The sequence below is a fragment of the Ovis canadensis genome, chromosome 3, assembly GCF_042477335.2.
Source record: "Ovis canadensis isolate MfBH-ARS-UI-01 breed Bighorn chromosome 3, ARS-UI_OviCan_v2, whole genome shotgun sequence".
Lineage (NCBI taxonomy): Eukaryota > Metazoa > Chordata > Mammalia > Artiodactyla > Bovidae > Ovis > Ovis canadensis.
Window position 1 is genome coordinate 220,369,500 of NC_091247.1, and position 17,885 is coordinate 220,387,384.

At 48.0% G+C, this 17,885-nt stretch overlaps 1 protein-coding gene across 3 annotated transcripts in view; it reads left to right on the forward strand.

Moving 5' to 3' along the window:
* Nucleotides 1–17,885, forward strand: part of CACNA1C (calcium voltage-gated channel subunit alpha1 C) — a 387,548-nt gene that overhangs the window by 252,482 nt on the left and 117,181 nt on the right. For all 3 annotated transcript variants that reach the window (XM_069585942.1, XM_069585940.1, XM_069585941.1), the window contains exon 6: nt 9,921–10,079. In XM_069585942.1, coding sequence (XP_069442043.1) covers nt 9,921–10,079 — 159 coding nt within the window. The remainder of the gene's footprint in view (nt 1–9,920; nt 10,080–17,885) is intronic.

Genomic DNA, 17,885 nt, shown 5'->3' on the forward strand with positions numbered 1-17,885 from the left:
GAAATTGACATGACTGTCAAGGTCACACAGCTATTAGTGGGAGGAGAGAAAATAGCCTAGCATTTGTTTTCCAGTAAATTTGAAACCTCTAAAACAAAACCACTAAGCATATGTTTGGAGATTTTCCCCCTATAGAAAATCTGATCCATGCCAAGATCTCTATTGATTCATTAGTGATTTGAGCCAAATGGGAAATAAGTCAGTCTGGAATCCTAAGAACATACATAGAAAGGTTAATTCGTGCTGTTAATTCATGACAACCGTAAGCTGTCAGCAATAAACAGGCCTGGTTCTTTATTAAACTCCACGTGAAGGAGAGCCAGCAAGAAGCTGTGGGTTGCCTGGTGCAATGGTGTTTGATGGGAGAAGAGTTAGCACGCTCTCCTCAGGGCTCCTTAGGGACCCATCCAACCTGATAACTCACAGTGAGTATATCTCACTTGCCACCAAAGTCTTGGAGACACTTCAGTTTTCCTGAAACCCACATCTTCTACACCTTTCTGAGAAGGAACAACCATAACCCAACCATGATTCCCCCCTCCCCTGTTTAATCTTGTTATCAGGCATATCACTCTGCACACAGCCAGTCCCCAGGAACTTCACTCGAGAAAGCCCTGTCCAGGGTCCAGAATTAGGGGAATTTGACTGTCAAAGACTTCCCAACCCTTTTGAATACACCCATATATTCAAAGATTTCCCCAGTGACCTGGTTCTGGGGTGGGGGGAGTAAGGAAACATACAACGCGGGGACCTCCCCAGGGAGTTTCTTCCCGAGGAAGCACAGGTCAGTTTTGCTTTCTGAAGTGGCAGGTGGGGTCATTTGGATTAACTGTCCTGCTGGGGACAATTAGAAATCGCTGGGCAAAATAAATCTTCTCTTTTCTAAAACTTGGAAAAGATGCCTGACAAAAACAAATAGGAATCATCTCTGGAGAAAGATAACATCATCAAAGTTCTTCAAATTTTTTGAAAGATCAGTTTTGCAAAAATAGAGTCTAGCCCACACTACAAAATAACTAGGTCCACAATAAGACAAGACAATATAGATGAAAAGGAACAGAAACTATAAACAATGGAAACAGACACACATGGGATCTGGATATTGGAATTATCAGATATTGACTTGAAAATAACCACACTTACTGTATATATCAAAGACAAGGTCAGTGATTTTCCAGAGAACCAGAAGATATGGAAATGAACTGAATATAAGATTTAGAAATGAAGAATATGGTAGCAAATATGAAAATGCAGTGAAAGATTTGGCAGACTGAAAAAGGAATTATTGGATTGTGGTGAACTCAGAGGGAAATCTGGAGAGTAAAGCACAGAGAATCAAAAGAATGGAAAATACAGAGAATGTGAAAGGGTAAGGAATAAACACTGAATTTTATGATTTTTTAAAATAATTTTAGATGAGCTGTTTCAAGAGTTTTTTTAATTTTATTTTATTTTTTGGCCACTCACCATACAGCATGAAGGATCCTAGTTCCCCAGCCAGGGTTTGAACCTATGCCCCCTGCATTGGGAGCATGGAGTCTTAACTGCTGAGCCCCCAGAGAAGTCCCTGAAGTGGTTTTTTTCTACATTTACTGATAGACTCAGGATTTTGTTTACTAGCGTGCAGAAGTATATTTTAACTTGTTATTGAAGTATAATACAGTGGTTAACTTGATGGAGGAGGAGACACTACCTGGAGGGGCATGATCAAGGCTTCATAGAATTGGCAATGTTCCATTCCTTGGTTGGAGTGATAGTTACATGGCTTCATTTTGTGATAAATTGTACATAGTAACATCTTTCTGTCTTACACTTTTCTGTTTGTATATCTCACAATTTTTTCCCAAAATGTTTAAAACAGAAGAAAAGGTGCAGGCCCAGGCATTTGTCATTGGCAGGTGCCAAAAGAAGCCTGCATCATGGGTTTCCTGTGGCAGAGACAGTCATCACCCACAGGAAGGCAGCGTATCAGTTCAGTTCAGTCGCTCAGTCGTGTCCGACTCTCTGCGACCCCATGAATTGCAGCACCCAGGCCTCCCTGTCCATCACCAATTCCCGAGTTCACTCAGACTCACGTCCATCGAGTTGGTGATGCCATCCAGCCTTCTCATCCTCTGTCGTCCCCTTCTCCTCCTGCCTCCAATCCCTCCCAGCATCAGAGTCTTTTCCAATGAGTCAACTCTTCGCATGAGGTGGCCAAAGTATAGGAGTTTCAGCTTTAGCATCATTCCTTCCAAAGAAATCCCAGGGCTGATCTCCTTCAGAATGGACTGGTTGGATCTCCTTGCAGTCCAAGGGACTCTCAAGAGTCTTCTCCAACACCACAGTTCAAAAGCATCCATTCTTCGGCACTCAGCTTTCTTCACAGTTCAACTCTCACATCCATACATGACCACAGGAAAACCATAGCCTTGACTAGATGGACCTTTGTTGGCAAAGTAATCTCTGCTTTTCAATATGCTATCTAGGTTGGTCATAACTTTCCTTCCAAGGAGTAAATGTCTTTTAATTTCATGGCTGCAATCACCATCTGCAGTGATTTTGGAACCCCAAAAAATAAAGTCTGTCACTGTTTCCACTGTTTCCCCATCTATTTCCCATGAAGTGATGGGACCAGATATCATGATCTTCGTTTTCTGAATGTTGAGCTTTAAGCCAACTTTTTCACTCTCCTCTTGCACTTTCATCAAGAGGCTTTTTAGTTCCTCTTCACTTTCTGCCATATACAGGGCAGCAAATCTTGATCGAGTCACTTCTCTTGGATCAGCATTGTCGTGAGCGATTCACTTTTGAGAGGATTTGGAGGCCCCATGTGGGGCCACCACCTGCCTCAGCACGCGGTCAGACTTTCATGAGGGGCATTGGCTGATTTTGCATGGACAGCAGCTGATAGTGGAGAGTTTGAAGTCCAATTGGCTTGTTTCTTTTATTTTAATTCTATTTTATTTCATTCTGGGTTGTGTGGGCTCTTCCCTGGGGCATGTGGGATCTTAGTTCCCCAACCAGGGATTGAACCCACGTCCATTGCATTACCAGGTGCGTTCTTAACCACTGGACAACCAGGGAAGCCCCCAAGTTGGCTTGGTTGTTAATTCCAGCTCCTGGTGTGTCGTCCTGGAAGAGTCATCACTGTTACCCCAGCCTCAGCTCATTTATCTTGCTCAAGATGGAGATTCAGTGAAATAATGTATGTAGGGCACTTAGCATGGTGCTCAGCACAAGCTGGGTCCTCAGGAAACTGGAGCTACTATTTCCATAGTCTCCATTTAGCCATATTTACTTTCTCCTAATATCAGAATTTTTTAAATAGTTTTCCTTTGAGCTCCTCTTTCCAACTCATTTTGCTAATACAAACAATTCAACATGAAGGTTGATATTTTAATTACTCTTATAGTTTGTAATTTATTAGGCAGCAGAGGACCCACTATTCCTCTTCCAGGTCAAAACCCTCCTTTCATGCTTACTGAAGCACTTGTGGGATGCAGAAATTTATTAAGATGGAAAGGTTAAATTAAAAGTAAATGAAAATCTCTAATGAATAAAGACATTTTAATAAGAACATGCAAAAAAATAATGAAGCTAGAGACTGAAGGGAGCCATCCACACAAGAGCTCTTCCTTCCTTCATCAGGCACCCTTGAACCTCTGGGTGACGGGCTTACCCCTTAACCCAAGAGAGAACTATTGCCTCCCTAGTTCTAAATCTATTTGCTTTTGAAAACCGCTAACCGTATTAGACCATTAAAAAGTGTCCATTGCTTCATTAGCCAAGTGAAGCCACAAAACGTGATCTGTGAGATTCATCATGGCTCCAGTTTCAAGCTGGTACAAACTTGTTGCTGTAGAGCAGACATAAGGCCAGTCATCTCAACCTGATGTTGGTATTGATGGTGATGATGGTGACGATGACGATGGTGATGACAGTGACATTAAAGGTGAGGATGACAGTGATGATGATGGTGATAAGGGTGTTAAAGGTGATGATGGTGGTGATGATAGTGGTGGTGATGGGGGTGATGATAATGGTGATGATGGTGATATTAAAGGTGATGACAGTGACAATGTGATGCTAATGATATTGAAAGTGATGATAATGATGGTGATGATGATGATATTGAAAGTGATGATGATGATGGTGATGATGATGATATTGAAAGTGATGATGATGATGATATTGTAGGTGATGATGGTGATGATGATGGTGATGGTGATGACACTGACATTAAAGGTGATGATGACAGTGATGATGATGGTGGTGGTGATGCTGATATTGAAGGTGATGATGACAGTGATAATGTGATGATAATGATATTGAAAGTGATGATGATGATGATGATGGTGATGATGATATTGTAGGTGATGATGACAGCGATGATGGTGATGATGTTGATCATGATGGTGATGATGGTGAGGATGAGGATATTGTAGGTGTTAAGGATGATGATGGTGATGATGGTGATGATGGTATTAAAAGTGGTGATGACAGTGATGATGGTGATGATGTTGATCATGATGGTGATGATGGTGATGATGATGATATTGTAGGTGATGATGATCATGGTGATGATCATGATCTTAAAAGTGATGATGACAGTGATGATGGTGATGATGTTGATCACGATGGTGATGATGGTGAGGATGATGATATTGTAGGTGATGATGACAGTGATGATGGTGGTGATATTAAAGGTGATGATGATCATGGTGATGATCATGGTGATGATCATGATATTAAAAGTGATGATGACAGTGATGATGGTGATGATGATATTAAAGGTGATGATGGTGAGGATGATGGTGATGATGGTGAAGATGATGATATTGTAGTTGATGATGACAGTGATGATGGTGATGATGATATTAAAGGTGATGATGGTGAGATGATGGTGATGATGGTGAAGATGATGATATTGTAGTTGATGACAGTGATGATGGTGATGATGATGATCACAATGGTGATGATGTTGATCACAATGGTGATGATGGTGAGGATGAGGACGATGTTGATGATGATGATGATGTTTTTGGTAACACAGATGATAGTCACAGCCAGACATGCTAATAGGAACAAGCAGAGATGACATCGGATGTCTGTCATCAGGAGGCCTTCCTTGGGTGCAGCCCAAATTGTTTTCTCTGACAGTGACTTCTGCTTCCTCACAATTCCAACAGAATTAGTAACTGGATTCCCAAATCTTCCAGAAATTTTTCTAAGAGGCAAAACAAAACCCAGGAGAGCATGAGGCTGGCAGATGAGGGAGCTGGGGTTCCTGTACACCCAGGCAGGCCATCTTCCATGTGGGACATGCAGGCCCCTCCACTGGCCCCACCCGGTTGCCCAGCCGGCCAGGTCCTCCTCCCTCCTGCCCAACCTCCAGCTCCTGTGTCACTGCCTGCAGATGTTTCCTCTGCCCTCTGGCCGTGGGGGAGGGTGGGACCTTCGTGACACCCTGTCTCTTCCTTGAAAGCACTTAAGTAGCTTGTGATTCCATGTCAATTAAGTGGTAATTTGATCCATGTTTGGCTTCTTTATAAGCTCTTTGAGGGCAAGGCCTCCAGGCCTCATACCTGCCCCCATCCCTGGGGCAGCAGGTGGCCCATAGAACATAGTTCAACAAATGACTTTTAAGTGAAAACAAAGAGATTGAGTGTGGTGGCCCCAGAGTCTTCCTGTTCCAGACAACTTTGGTCCATCCGTGAGAAGCCTGTACCCACCACCCAGTGCTAAGCCCAGACCTCCCCCTGTTCAGTGATCCTCAGCATCACTCCCTGTGGAGTTGCAATCAGGTCTCCTGGTCATTTCTGTTGCTTTCCCACAGCTTGGTAGGAATCGTTGAATCTGAATAGTTGGGGCATGAATGTGCCTTTGTAGCTGCCAACCAAGAAGCTCTAGGTCCACTCTGAATGATGAAATCCAACAACATCAGCAGAGACCTCTGAGTTGGGGTCTTCAGTGGTTTCTCCCCCCCACCCACCCCTTTATGCCAGGTGACCTGGATCCGCTTCAGACACACGTGCATGTGCGGTTCGGCCCTCAGGTCTCACGGTCCTCTTTTCTGGGATTCAACTCATGGAGTCATTGCCACCCCCCTCAACCTGCCATCACCTCCAGGGCCCCCACAAACCATCTCACTGGAGTGTGGCTGGATGAGAGGATCCTGACCTGATGAATCAAAACAGCCGCCCTGCCCTCAGCCACGCGTCATCGTGGGCCAAGCATCACCTATAGCCAACACCTCCAGGCCAGTGTCAACATGGTCTTGAAGGAAGACATCGGGGCTGGTTTCCATGATCGACGGTTCCTCTCAGTCTTCTCAGGGAAAACACCGTGCTTTGCATATTCAGACCCTCTACATCTTCCCTTCCCCTGGAAGTCTGAAGTTGTCCTCAGCAGGGTTGCAGACAGTGGTCTGGGCCTCACGGCAGCGTGCAGGGAGAAGAGGGGAGAGGGTGCGTGTGGCTCAGCTTCTCCACCCTCACCTGACTGCAGCATCCAGCGAAGCTACTCCTTGGAGTCCTGTCTCCCTGGAAAGCTGGCAGCTGGGCTTCCTGGGGTGGGGGTGGGCAGGTCATCCCTCACGAGGAGGCTACCCGCAGGAGCCGCAGAGGAGAGACTGGACTCCCAGGTTGTACGCTGTGTGCCAGATGGAGCTGTCTGCTCCACGTTCCTGCTGTCCCCGTAAGTCCACCTGTGTTTGTCAGGTCTCACGTCCTTATTTGGAGCCAAGAGCATATACTCACCATGGGCCTGGCCCTTAGTGATCTCATGTGATCGTGTCCGTGGGGTCTTTAGTGGTCTCGTGTCCTCGAGGTGCTTCCAGGCTCTCTGGGTCCATGCCTCCTCAGGGATCCTGCTCATTGTCCCATCTGAGGAAAGCACTGGGGTGCAGAGATGTCGCTGAGTTTTCCAGGTTGGATTGGGGGCAGGAGGGGCCTGTTGTGGGGATAGCTATGAGCTGGTTCCTAGGAGAAGCTGTTGAGACTTAGGTCTTGAGAGCCAATTATGAGCGGGGGCGCTGCAGAGGAGGCTGCTGCAGAGAGGGGCGCTGAGAGAGGGGCCCTGGTGACACAAGTACACCCCATCCTGGCTGCTGCCAGCAGTGGGACGGTGGGCAGGGGCTCTATGCCTTTGCTAGACTGGCCTCAGAGGCAGCGGGGCCCCCTGGAAGCAGAGCAAGGCCCTGCCTTCCCAGAAGATGTCACGAGTGTGTGCTATTGCTTCACTGATGTGGGTCTTTGACACTGAGGGGCAGGGGCCAGGGCACATGGAGGCATTGGGCACAGTCGTGCAGCCCCAGCCTAGAGTCAGGCCACCAGCACTGAGCCCTGTGCCACTCCACCAGCTGTGATGCTTGACCTCTCTGGAACTCACTCTTCTCTGTAAGATACAGTTACTGACAGTACCTACTTCCCTGGTTGTGCCAGGGGGATTGGGGTCATCTTCCTGCCCCAGCAAGTCTTCATTCCACGTCGTTGAGGGCAGGGGGCTTCGGTGCCCTGGAGTCACTCTTCATCCACTGGCTGAATCCCCGCCAAGGCTCCTCCTCCGTGAGCTCATCCAGTCACTGCTTGCATCCCTCTGGATGAGAGGAGGGGCGGCTGGGGCTGTGCATCAGGCAGGGAGCAGCGTCCATGGGGGGATGAACACGTGCTGGCATGGGGAGGCTGCAGCTGGAGAGTGTGCTGTGGGCCGGAGTTAGGGGCCATCACATGGAGAACATGGGTGACAGCGCATCAGAAGCCTGGACACTTTGCGCTTGTGCTTTGGAATGAGCATCCCAGCTGCAACGTGGAGACAGCGAGCTGAGTGACCATCCCAGCGGCCAGTGTCCAACATGCACCCCAAGAGGCTGAGAGTACCTCCCTCTGGGGATGGGACCACGGACGAGTTCTTTTTTCATCCCCCTTCCTTGTGTTTTCTCATTGCTCTATAATAAGCATTTCCCATCTCCTTCATGATGAACATGGATTATTTATGTAGTAACAGTTACTTACACTTTCTAAAGTCCTGCAAAAGCGAACTGGCAAGACTCAGTACTGTTGGAGGCCCAGGTCTGATCTTGGTGCTTGGGGAGGGGGGCGCCCATCACCCTGACAGGGATGGGTGGGAGCAAAGCATCGGTCAGGAATTCTACAGCCCCGAAGGTGGCCGGAAGCACAGGCGTGACTTCCTCTGGGCATCTTCACAGCCAGGCCTGCAGGCCCTGGGGGCTCACCTGTCCATTTGCAGAGCTCCCTGTGCCAGACTCGGTGACAGCAAAGCCCCCAGAGCTTGGTGACGGCAGCAGCAGCCTTCTCTTGGCTGTCTCAGGCCACATGTGCTCAGCATCGAGCAAAGTTTCAGCGATGGAAGGGCCAGGAGAGCCCACAAGTCCCCATGTTCACAAAACTCAGCCCAACACAGAAGGCGGGTATCAATGTTTAAAAGCCACTTAATGAACATGTGCAAATGGAGACTCAGCTCTGAAGGAAAGGCGTGGTTTCCAACAAGACCTAGAAGAAAGGAGGTGGGCCTTGGGCCCAGAGCAGAAGGATGAGCTGAGGGAGTTGTGGGAAAGCATCCAGGCGGAGGGAACAGCACAGACGATGGTCCTGGGGCAGGAGGAAAGATGGCAGGTCTAAGTCTGAAGGAAGCACTGTTGGATCAGGAGTCCAGAGAGGGAGGGGCCTTGGAGGGCAGGAGGACCCTCCCCATCCTGTGTCCCCCTATTCTCTGCCATGTTCCCCTCGTGGCATGGACAGCCTCCTCTGGCGATGCCCCCAGCAGTCATCCCGAAAGCCAGCATGCAGCTCGGCTGTCAACTTCCTCCGAGGCTCTGCACACCTGGCCACAGTGTGTACAACCTGCTAATTAACAGAATCACTCGGATCAGAAAGCATCATGTTGTACTGGGAGGCTGCGAAGCCCTCTCATTAATTCACAGGTGAAATTATTCTGGCTTTTCTCTTGCTTTGTTTCCTCTCCCCAGCTCGCTTAATGGCTGGGGTGAGTCCTCCCAATTAGACTTGTGAACCCCTCTCCTCCAGGTCATGAAGCCTCAGGGACCCCCTCAGGGCACAGGGAGGGAGTGCCAAGCCTTCGGGCACCAGTGCCAAGGGCAGTGGGGGCAGAGGGGTGAAACCCCCAGTGCAGGAGAGGAGGAAGTTTATTCCTGGCTGGTGGATGGGTCTGAGACTAACAGTGCCCCACAGGGGGTGACTCAGAGGTGGGGGTCTTGGCGTCTGTGTGACCCTCCACACAACCAGCCTGGACAATAGGCAGGGAGCCAGCCCTTCCCCCACTTCTGTCCTGGATGTGGAGACAGTGTCCCCCTGTTGACAGAAGGCCTTCTGGCACCTGGGGGAGGTCTGGGGGCTTGCCGGCAACCACCATTTACAAATGAACAGCCTCTTCTTTGAACGAGGAACATTCGGGGATGATTTTATGGTTCAGCTTATAAGCAAGGGGTCCTTCTTCCTGTAAGACAGCAGCATAGGCCTGAAACCCCTGGGCGCTGACAAGACCTGTTGTGAAAGAAGATTTTTACTTACTCTTTTCTCCCTGAAAGGATCAGGGGACTTCAGAACCCATTTGTTGAGGTGACGCATGCAAAGCCGAACTCCGCCTCTAACCACCCTGAAGTGCACCAAGACAACCCCACCTCCATTGCTAGGATCGCTCTCCTCCTCCCCAGCTGAGAGGCCCTTAGAAGGACAGTGTCTGCCTGTCCTGCCATTTGGATGTGGCTCCCGGGGAGGTTTGCAGTCAGGCCCACCTGGATCCCCTCCCGCACCCCATCCAGGCATCACTCTCACTGTGCAACCTGGAGCCTCGGTTTCCTCCCCTGAAACTGGGCGTCGAGACTCTCATGGGAGGCAAGGCTGAGCAAATGACATGAGCTTTGGGCAGTGGGGTTGATAGCATGAGCTTTGTCGTTGCAGGTCTCCAGGTGGTCCTGAATTCCATCATCAAGGCCATGGTGCCCCTGCTGCACATCGCCCTGCTCGTGCTTTTCGTCATTATCATCTACGCCATCATCGGCCTGGAGCTGTTCATGGGCAAGATGCATAAGACCTGCTACAACCAGGAGGGCATTGCCGGTAAGGGAGGTGCCATCCTTCCCGGCCGCTGGGGAGCCCTGCCTTCTGGCATCCGCATTTCCTCTGTCAAGAGAGGCAGGGTTTTATTTCATCTCTAGGGTCTAACTTCTGTGTTTTTACTAAAATGAGTCTTAGTTAAAATAGCTAAACATGAGCGTTGTCCAGCACTGCTCTGTGTGTGTGTGTGTGTGTGTGTGTGTGTGTGTGTTAGTCGCTTCAGTCATGTCCAACTCTTTGAGAACCCATGGACTGAAGCCCGCCAGGCTCCTCTGTCTGTGGAATTCTCCAGGCAAGAATACTGGAGTGAATAACCATTTCCTTCTCCAAGGCATCTTCCCAACCCTGGAGTCGAACCCATGTCTCCTGCATTGCAGGCAGATTCTTTACCATCTGAGCCACCAAGGAAGCCCTGTCTGGCACTGATAAGCACTCTCTAAACAAGGTGCTTAGCCAACACTGAATTTTTTAAGAATCAGAGCTTAGCTGGTGACTCTGTGTCCTTGCCCCGCCTCATGTGGCTTATCATCAACTGCGCCCTCGGGAGGAAGCCCCACCCTCAGCTGGTAGGCTCACTACAGTGCGTCCTTCTCACCTCTGGTGCAACCTGGCTCCTCTGCCTCAGTGTTTCTGCCTCCCGTCCGGGGGCCCCCAGTCCAGGTGAGGAGGATAGCCGGTGACAAAACTCCTTTCCTCCAGGAGGTGGGGCTCTCCACGTCCCTCCCATAAGCCAGGGCATTTAACGAGCCGTGCTGCTGCTTACTGAGTTCACCCCTGGTAGGACTGGAGTTTGGGCTTGACAGACACCCCACAGACTGCTGTCTTTCGCTCCTAACATCTCAACTGGATTTAAAAAAAAAAAACGTTTAAATAGAAAACAACAAGGCTTTTAAACGGACAAAGTACTTTAGCACAAAAAGCTTATTTAAAACAATATACTCCGCAAAGGAGCCGTGTTCAATATATGTGGCTTTTTTCAAATAAGATCTTTCGTCTTAGTTTTTTGGCGTCTTGGAGAAGAAAGGGGAGCATCCTCTGCAGTCTTGAAGAACCCTCTGTCCCTTCGATGTCCATCACTTCTCACTCCCCTCGACCCAGGCAGTAAACTAAACCTGAGGCCCTTGCCCTGGGATGTGGAGGAAACATTCAGTGGAGGGAGTGACATTCCAAATTATTCAGAATCCAAAGCAGACCACCTGATCTGCATGGTCTGGTTCGGCCTGGACCCCTGATCTGTGTGCTCTGGCTTGACTTGAACCCCTGATCTGTGTGGTCTGGTTTGACTTAATAGATTGACTGGGTCTTTGTACCCGCCACAGTCGAAACAAAACCCCAAACTGTGAATCTATAGTCAGAGAGTCACACAATTGTTTTAACTTTCTTGATGGTGAGTCTAAGAGGAGACCATTTTTTCACTGTAGAGAGCATTTCATGGGTCATAATTATATAAAATAAACTGTCATTTAAAAAAAAAAAAAGCTCTTTTAAAATGGAAGGAATTGGGTCTTGACTTAGCTAAAATTCTGAGATTTTCAGCCTTGCTTAAAGAAATACCCAATATCACAGTGAGTAATGTTCTCCCCCTTTAATTCAAAGCCTTCTTCTTTGGGGGCTCCATCTGTAACTGCCCTGAACTAATACATTTACATTGATTGTACAGCTTCCTTCGGGTCATCCTAAGACCTGCCTGAGAGCGAGTGTAAGACATATAACGTTCATGACATCATATTGAAATGGTCATGACCTGTCTGACCCAGACTTCTCAGGCCGGCGTAGGGCTGTCGGGTTTAGAAGACCCCATCAACTGGGCAATGGGCCATGATTGGGCTCCCCTGAGCACCAAGGGGGCAGGAGCGTGGTGAAATTCCCATTGAGCAACCTGCTCCCATGCGGCTGTGTGAGCTGAGAGACACTCACACACACCCCCACCTCGAAGAGGCTTCTGCCCCGAACGATGGGGAGCAGCCAAGGCTGGTTTCCCACGGGCAGCAAGATCCTGTGGGGCTACGCCAGCACCGCCTGGAAGCCTCTGACTTTGTCGTCAGGCCATCAGTGATCTCAAATGGCCAATAAATGGTGGGTGTGTTGGCCCGGGCCGTGGGGCTCCTCTGTGCTGGATGGGATGGCCATAGGCCTGACGAGCCCTCCAGTGGACCCTCTGTTCTCAGGGGACGGCAGGACTGGCCTGACCGGGTGGATGGCCAGTCTGGGAACATACTGCTGTCCACTCTGACAAGGAGGGACACATACAGGAACCCGGACACACTCAGCACAGCCAGAGGGTGGAGGGCCTAAGCCTGCAACCTTTGACCCCAGTCCCCCTTTGTTTTGGAGACGTTGGCATCACCTTTGGAATGGGTGTCTTTTTTTAATTTTAGACTTTGTGTTGAATTCCTGAATTTTTGTGCAAATTGAGATTATGCTAAAGTGGCTGAGTGTCCTTATCTTGGTTTTCTTTTTTTTTTTTAAGTATTTATTTATTTATTTAAAGTATTTATTTATTCGACTGAGCCAGGTCTTAGTTGCAGCATGTGGGATCTAGTTCCCTGGCCAGGGAATGAACCTGGGCCCCCTGCTTGGGAACGAAGAGTCTTAGCCACTGGACCACCAGGGAAATCCCTGTCTTGGTTTTCTTAAGGGATTTTACATCCAGTGGTTTCTTTACACTTGAGACAGCTTTGTGAGCGTGTAGATGTGAGGAAACCTTGGGTGTTGAATCCACACCAGAAAGCTCTGGGCTGCCGGTGGACTGCTGTTCCGACCCTGGGCTGCCTCTTCCAGTCCCTGAAGACGCAGCCTTTGGAGACACACATTCCCCGATTCTGGAGGCATCTGCAAGGCGCCTTCCCTGTTCCTCAACAGACACATCACCATATGTCCATCCTTTTTGTCTCTGGTTGTCCCATCTGTTTGGTGGCGCTCGAGCCAGGTCACTCTGAATCGCTCTCCCAAGCGGAATAATTTCCCCTGAGACTGGAAGAGAGCTGGTTGGCCGAAACCCAGACATGAAATCACTTTCTCTCTATTCACTCCTCAGATTTGGGGCCTCAGAAAGTAACTGGTTTTGTCTTTGGTCATTTCTCCCTGGAGCCCCTTGCTGACGTTCTCCCAGAGTCCCTGCTCCTGCTGGTGTTAATCACACTTCCAAAATCTCTCTCATCTTCACCTCTATTCTTCTGCCACAGACTTAATTTGGAATTTTCCAGAATGACCCCTCCTCTCTCACTTCTGCTTTGAAACGGGGAGCCCGCATGGCTTCAGCTCTTTCTCCAACCTCACACTCCCACCTTCCTCTCTGGGAATTCACGGCTCTACAGAAAACCCAACATATCTTCACGTTTAGACTAATTTCCCCTCACCCTCAAGGGCACGTTGCCAGGACCTGCTGATCTGTGTGTGTTCACATTTTCCAAGTGTTCCCTTTAGTGCTTTTTATAGACACCTATTTTTACCAGATTGTTATTGCTCCTTAATTGTTCTTGAATCTTTTTTTTATTATTGTTCAAGACCGACTCAGGATAGCAGAGAGGCGCTTGATCCTGCAGACCAACTTTCTGATTTATTTATTAATCATTTATTAATGAGATTGGTCCTCTCTCATTTATTAATGAGATTGCGTCCCCTGGACGCTGTTTTCTTTCTTAATGAGATTGCATCCCCTGGACGCTGTTTTCTTTCCAGCATCCATTTATAAAGCCCCGAGATCCGTGCTCCTCCCTTGAGGACACTCAGAACCCACTCTAGCAGCCTTCACCTTTTCCTCATTTCAGTTCTGAGGAATTGAAATGCAAGGAAAGCTGTCAGATCAGGGGTGCCAGTGCAAAGATTAGCAGTGTCTTTCTTGCACTAGAGAGCAGGACCCAAGAAAAAGAAACCCAAGTTTCCATCCACGTTGTTTACCTTCTCTTTCGCCTCATCTTTCATCTTCCCAGAACTTTTGTCACGATGACTAAACACATCATCCCAAAAGCCATCACTAGACCAGTGGACCCAATAAAATTTACGATCTGTTTGGTTCCTGGGTTTCCAGTCCACTTACTCTCAATTTCTAGGTGCTTATCATCCACTTTCTTATGTATTCCTTAGGTCTGAGGCTCACTTTTCAGGTTCCACCCTGTTACAACCTCCCATTACTTAACCTCACATCCAAATTTGCAAAGACTTCAAAAGTTCAGAAGTCACCAAAAACAGACCGAAATTCCTTTCCATGAAGGGGGTCTCCTGGGGACCAGACCCCAGGGTAGGAAATGGTGCAGACTGTCGTCCCCCATATGATTCGGGGACCAGGGATCCCCTGGGTCGTTGCACACACACCTGACCTGGAGCACCAGGCCTGGAACATGCCAGGAAGCTGATCTGCTTACAGCGGCCCCAACCTGTGGAAGCCGGCCAGCCAGCTGTCCATCAGCGGGTGAGCAGATAAAGCCACAGTGACCTGTACGTCCGTGGAAAGAAACAGACCATGAAACATGATGCCTCGTGAAAAAATATGGACCCCAAAGCCACCTAGTGTGATTCCATCCCCATGAAATTGCAAGGCAGGCAGATCCGTAGACAGACGGCAGGCTCGGAAATTTGGGGTGGTGGGAGCGTTTCCAAATGGGTTGTGGTAACGGCTGGACGGCTCTATAAATTTACTAAAAATAACTGAGCTGTCCATGCTCACTGATGACTTGTCCGGCATGTAAATTATGTTTCGATGAAGCTGTTGAAAAGAGAGAGAAAGGCAAAAAGCCAAGACAACACAGGCCAGCGTGTATCTCCAACCGCACAGCTCAATTCACACCCCAAAGGGTCACCCTCAGTGAAGACTTAGGATTAGTATTCCTCTGCTGTCATCCTCTGGGGAGTGAAAAGCTGTAATCTGAAGCCACAGACTGAGAAGCAGCCCAGAAGCCAATAGCCTTGACATCGAAGTGCTTGCCCCCGATTACTTGGATCTGCCAGAAACCAGAGAGGACCCTGGTGGCCTGGAGTCTCCGAATGAAGGACGACAAGCAAACTTTCTCTCTGGGGGCACATCCTCACTGCCATTTGAGTTGTTTGCTAGAACGAAGGTCAGTTCTGTCTATCCCTGTTTCTTTCTACAAGCCCAAGACAATGCCCTTAATTTCTCAGAGTTCTGCACATTCTACGCCATTACCTCTTACAACTGGGACCAAGACTCTCAGTATTTTACCAAAATGGAAATTCTCAGCTCAGCCAAGTCTAGTTCAATCCACCAAAGACCTCTGCATGAAAAATAGCCTAACTCACTGATTTCCCAGCACCTCTTCCTAGAGCATGGAATTAGCCTGAGCACAGCCTGCGGCCATGGGAGATGTTAAGCTGTTTCCTGGAAACGCCAAGAGGGCTCCATACCGGGGAGATTCTTCCCATCCCCCAGGGCCACTCTGTCCTGAGTGGAGGTCCAGGTGGTTTTTCTCTCCTGAAGACGCTAGAGAAAAGGGCAGGAGGCAAGGTTCCATGTGATACAACCGCACAAAATACTGCAGTGGCGTTGTTCCCTGGGGCTGATATAATGTTCTGTAGGGGGTACTTTTCGCCATCAGAATTTGTTCTCCATCCTTCATCAAGAAGGCGTCCTCTGCTGTAGAGTGACCTGCATCCCTGGTGAAGCATCATCTTACATGCTACATGGACCTGTGGGGAGTCAGGAAGTGTCACTGGGCAGGATCTCTGGCCAGTTACATGAAAGAACCTTCCCATTAACAATACTGAGGGATCCTGAGAAAACTATAATTGAGAAAGACACATGTACCCCAAAGTTCATTGCTGCACTGTTTGCAATAGCTAGATCATGAAAGAAATCTAGATGTCCATCGATAGATGAGTAGATAAAGAAGCTGTGGTACATATGTACAATGGAATATTACTCAACCATAAAATGGAATGCATTTGAGTCGGTTCTAATCAGGTGGATGAACCTCGAGCTTATTATACAGAGTGGCGTAAGTCAGAAAGAGGAAGACAAATATCATATATTAACATATATCTATATGGGATCTATAAAGATGGTACTGATGAACCTATTTGCAGGGCAGCGGTGGAAATGCCAACATAGAGATGGACTTGTGGATACAGGGGAGGAAGGAGAGGGCAGGACAAATGGAGAGAGTAGCACGTAAACATAGACGCTAGCATATGTAACATAGACGGCCTGTGGGAATTTGCTGTGTGGCACGGGGAGCTCAAACTGGGGCTCTATGACAACTTAGAGTGGTGGCATGGGGTGGCAGGTGCGAGGGAGGTTCAAGAGGGAGAGGACATACGTATGCCTATGGATGATTCGTGTTGATATATGGCCAAAAACAATGCAATATTTTAAAGCAATTACCCTTCAATTAAAAATGAATAAATTTTTAAAAAACGTACTGGGCAGATGGGATGAATTGGGAAATTGGGAATGATTGACATGTACACTAGTAATACTATGTATATAATAGATAACTAATGAGAATGTCATGCTCTGTGGTGGTGTATATGGGAAGGAATCCCGAAAAGGGGATACATGTATACCTATGGCTGATTCACTTTGCTGTACAGCAGAAATTAAGACAGCAGTGTGAAGCAACTATCAGTTCAGTTCAGTCGCTCAGTCGTGTCCGACTCTTTGCGACCCCATGAATCGCAGCACGCCAGGCCTCCCTGTCCATCACCAACTCCTGAAGTTCACTCAGACTCACGTCCATCAAGTCAGTGATGCCATCCAGCCATCTCATCCTCTGTCGTCCCCTTCTCCTTCTGCCCCCAATCCCTCCCAGCATCAGGGTCTTTTCCAGTGAGTCAACTCTTCGCATGAGGTGGCCAAAGTATAGGAGTTTCAGCTTTAGCATCATTCCTTCCAAAGAAATCCCAGGGCTGATCTCCTTTAGAGTGGAACGGTTGGATCTCCTTGAAGTCCAAGGGACTGTCAAGAGTCTTCTCCAACACCACAGTTCAAAAGCATCCATTCTTCAGCGCTCAGTTTTCTTCACAGTCCAACTCTCACATCCATACATGACCACAGGAAAAACCATAGCCTTGACTAGACAGACCTTAGTCGGCAAAGTAATGTCTCTGCTTTTGAATATGCTATCTAGGTTGGTCATAATTTTGCTTCCAAGGAGTAAGCGTCTTTTAATTTCATGGCTGCAATCACCATCTGCAGTGATTTTGGAGCCCCCAAAAATAAAGTCTGACACTGTTTCCCCATCTATTTCCCATGAAGTGATGGGACCAGATGCCATAATCTTCGTTTCCTGAATGTTGAGCTTTAAGCCAACTTTTTCACTCTCCTCTTTCACTTTCATCAAGAGGCTTTTTTAGTTCCTCTTTGTTTTCTGCCATAAGGGTGGTGTCATCTGCTTATCTGAGGTTATTGATGTTTCTCCCAGCAATCTTGATTCCAGCTTGTGCTTCTTCCAGCCCAGCGTTTCTCATGATGTATTCTGCATATAAGTTAAATAAACAGGTTGACAATATACAGCCTTGATGTACTCCTTTTCCTATTTGGAACCAGTCTGTTGTTCCATGTCCAGTTCTAACTGTTGCTTCCTGACCTGCATACAAATTTCTCAAGAGGCAGGTCAGGTGGTCTGGTATTCCCATCTCTTTCAGAATTTTCCACAGTTTATTGTGATCCACACAGTCAAAGGCTTTGGCATAGTCAATAAAGCAGAAATAGATGTTTTTCTGGAACTCTCTTGCTTTTTTGATGATCCAGCGGACGTTGGCAATTTGATCTCTGGTTCCTCTGCCTTTTCTAAAACCAGCTTAAACATCTGGAAGTTTACGGTTCACTCTAATAAAAATTGTTGGGTTGGCCAA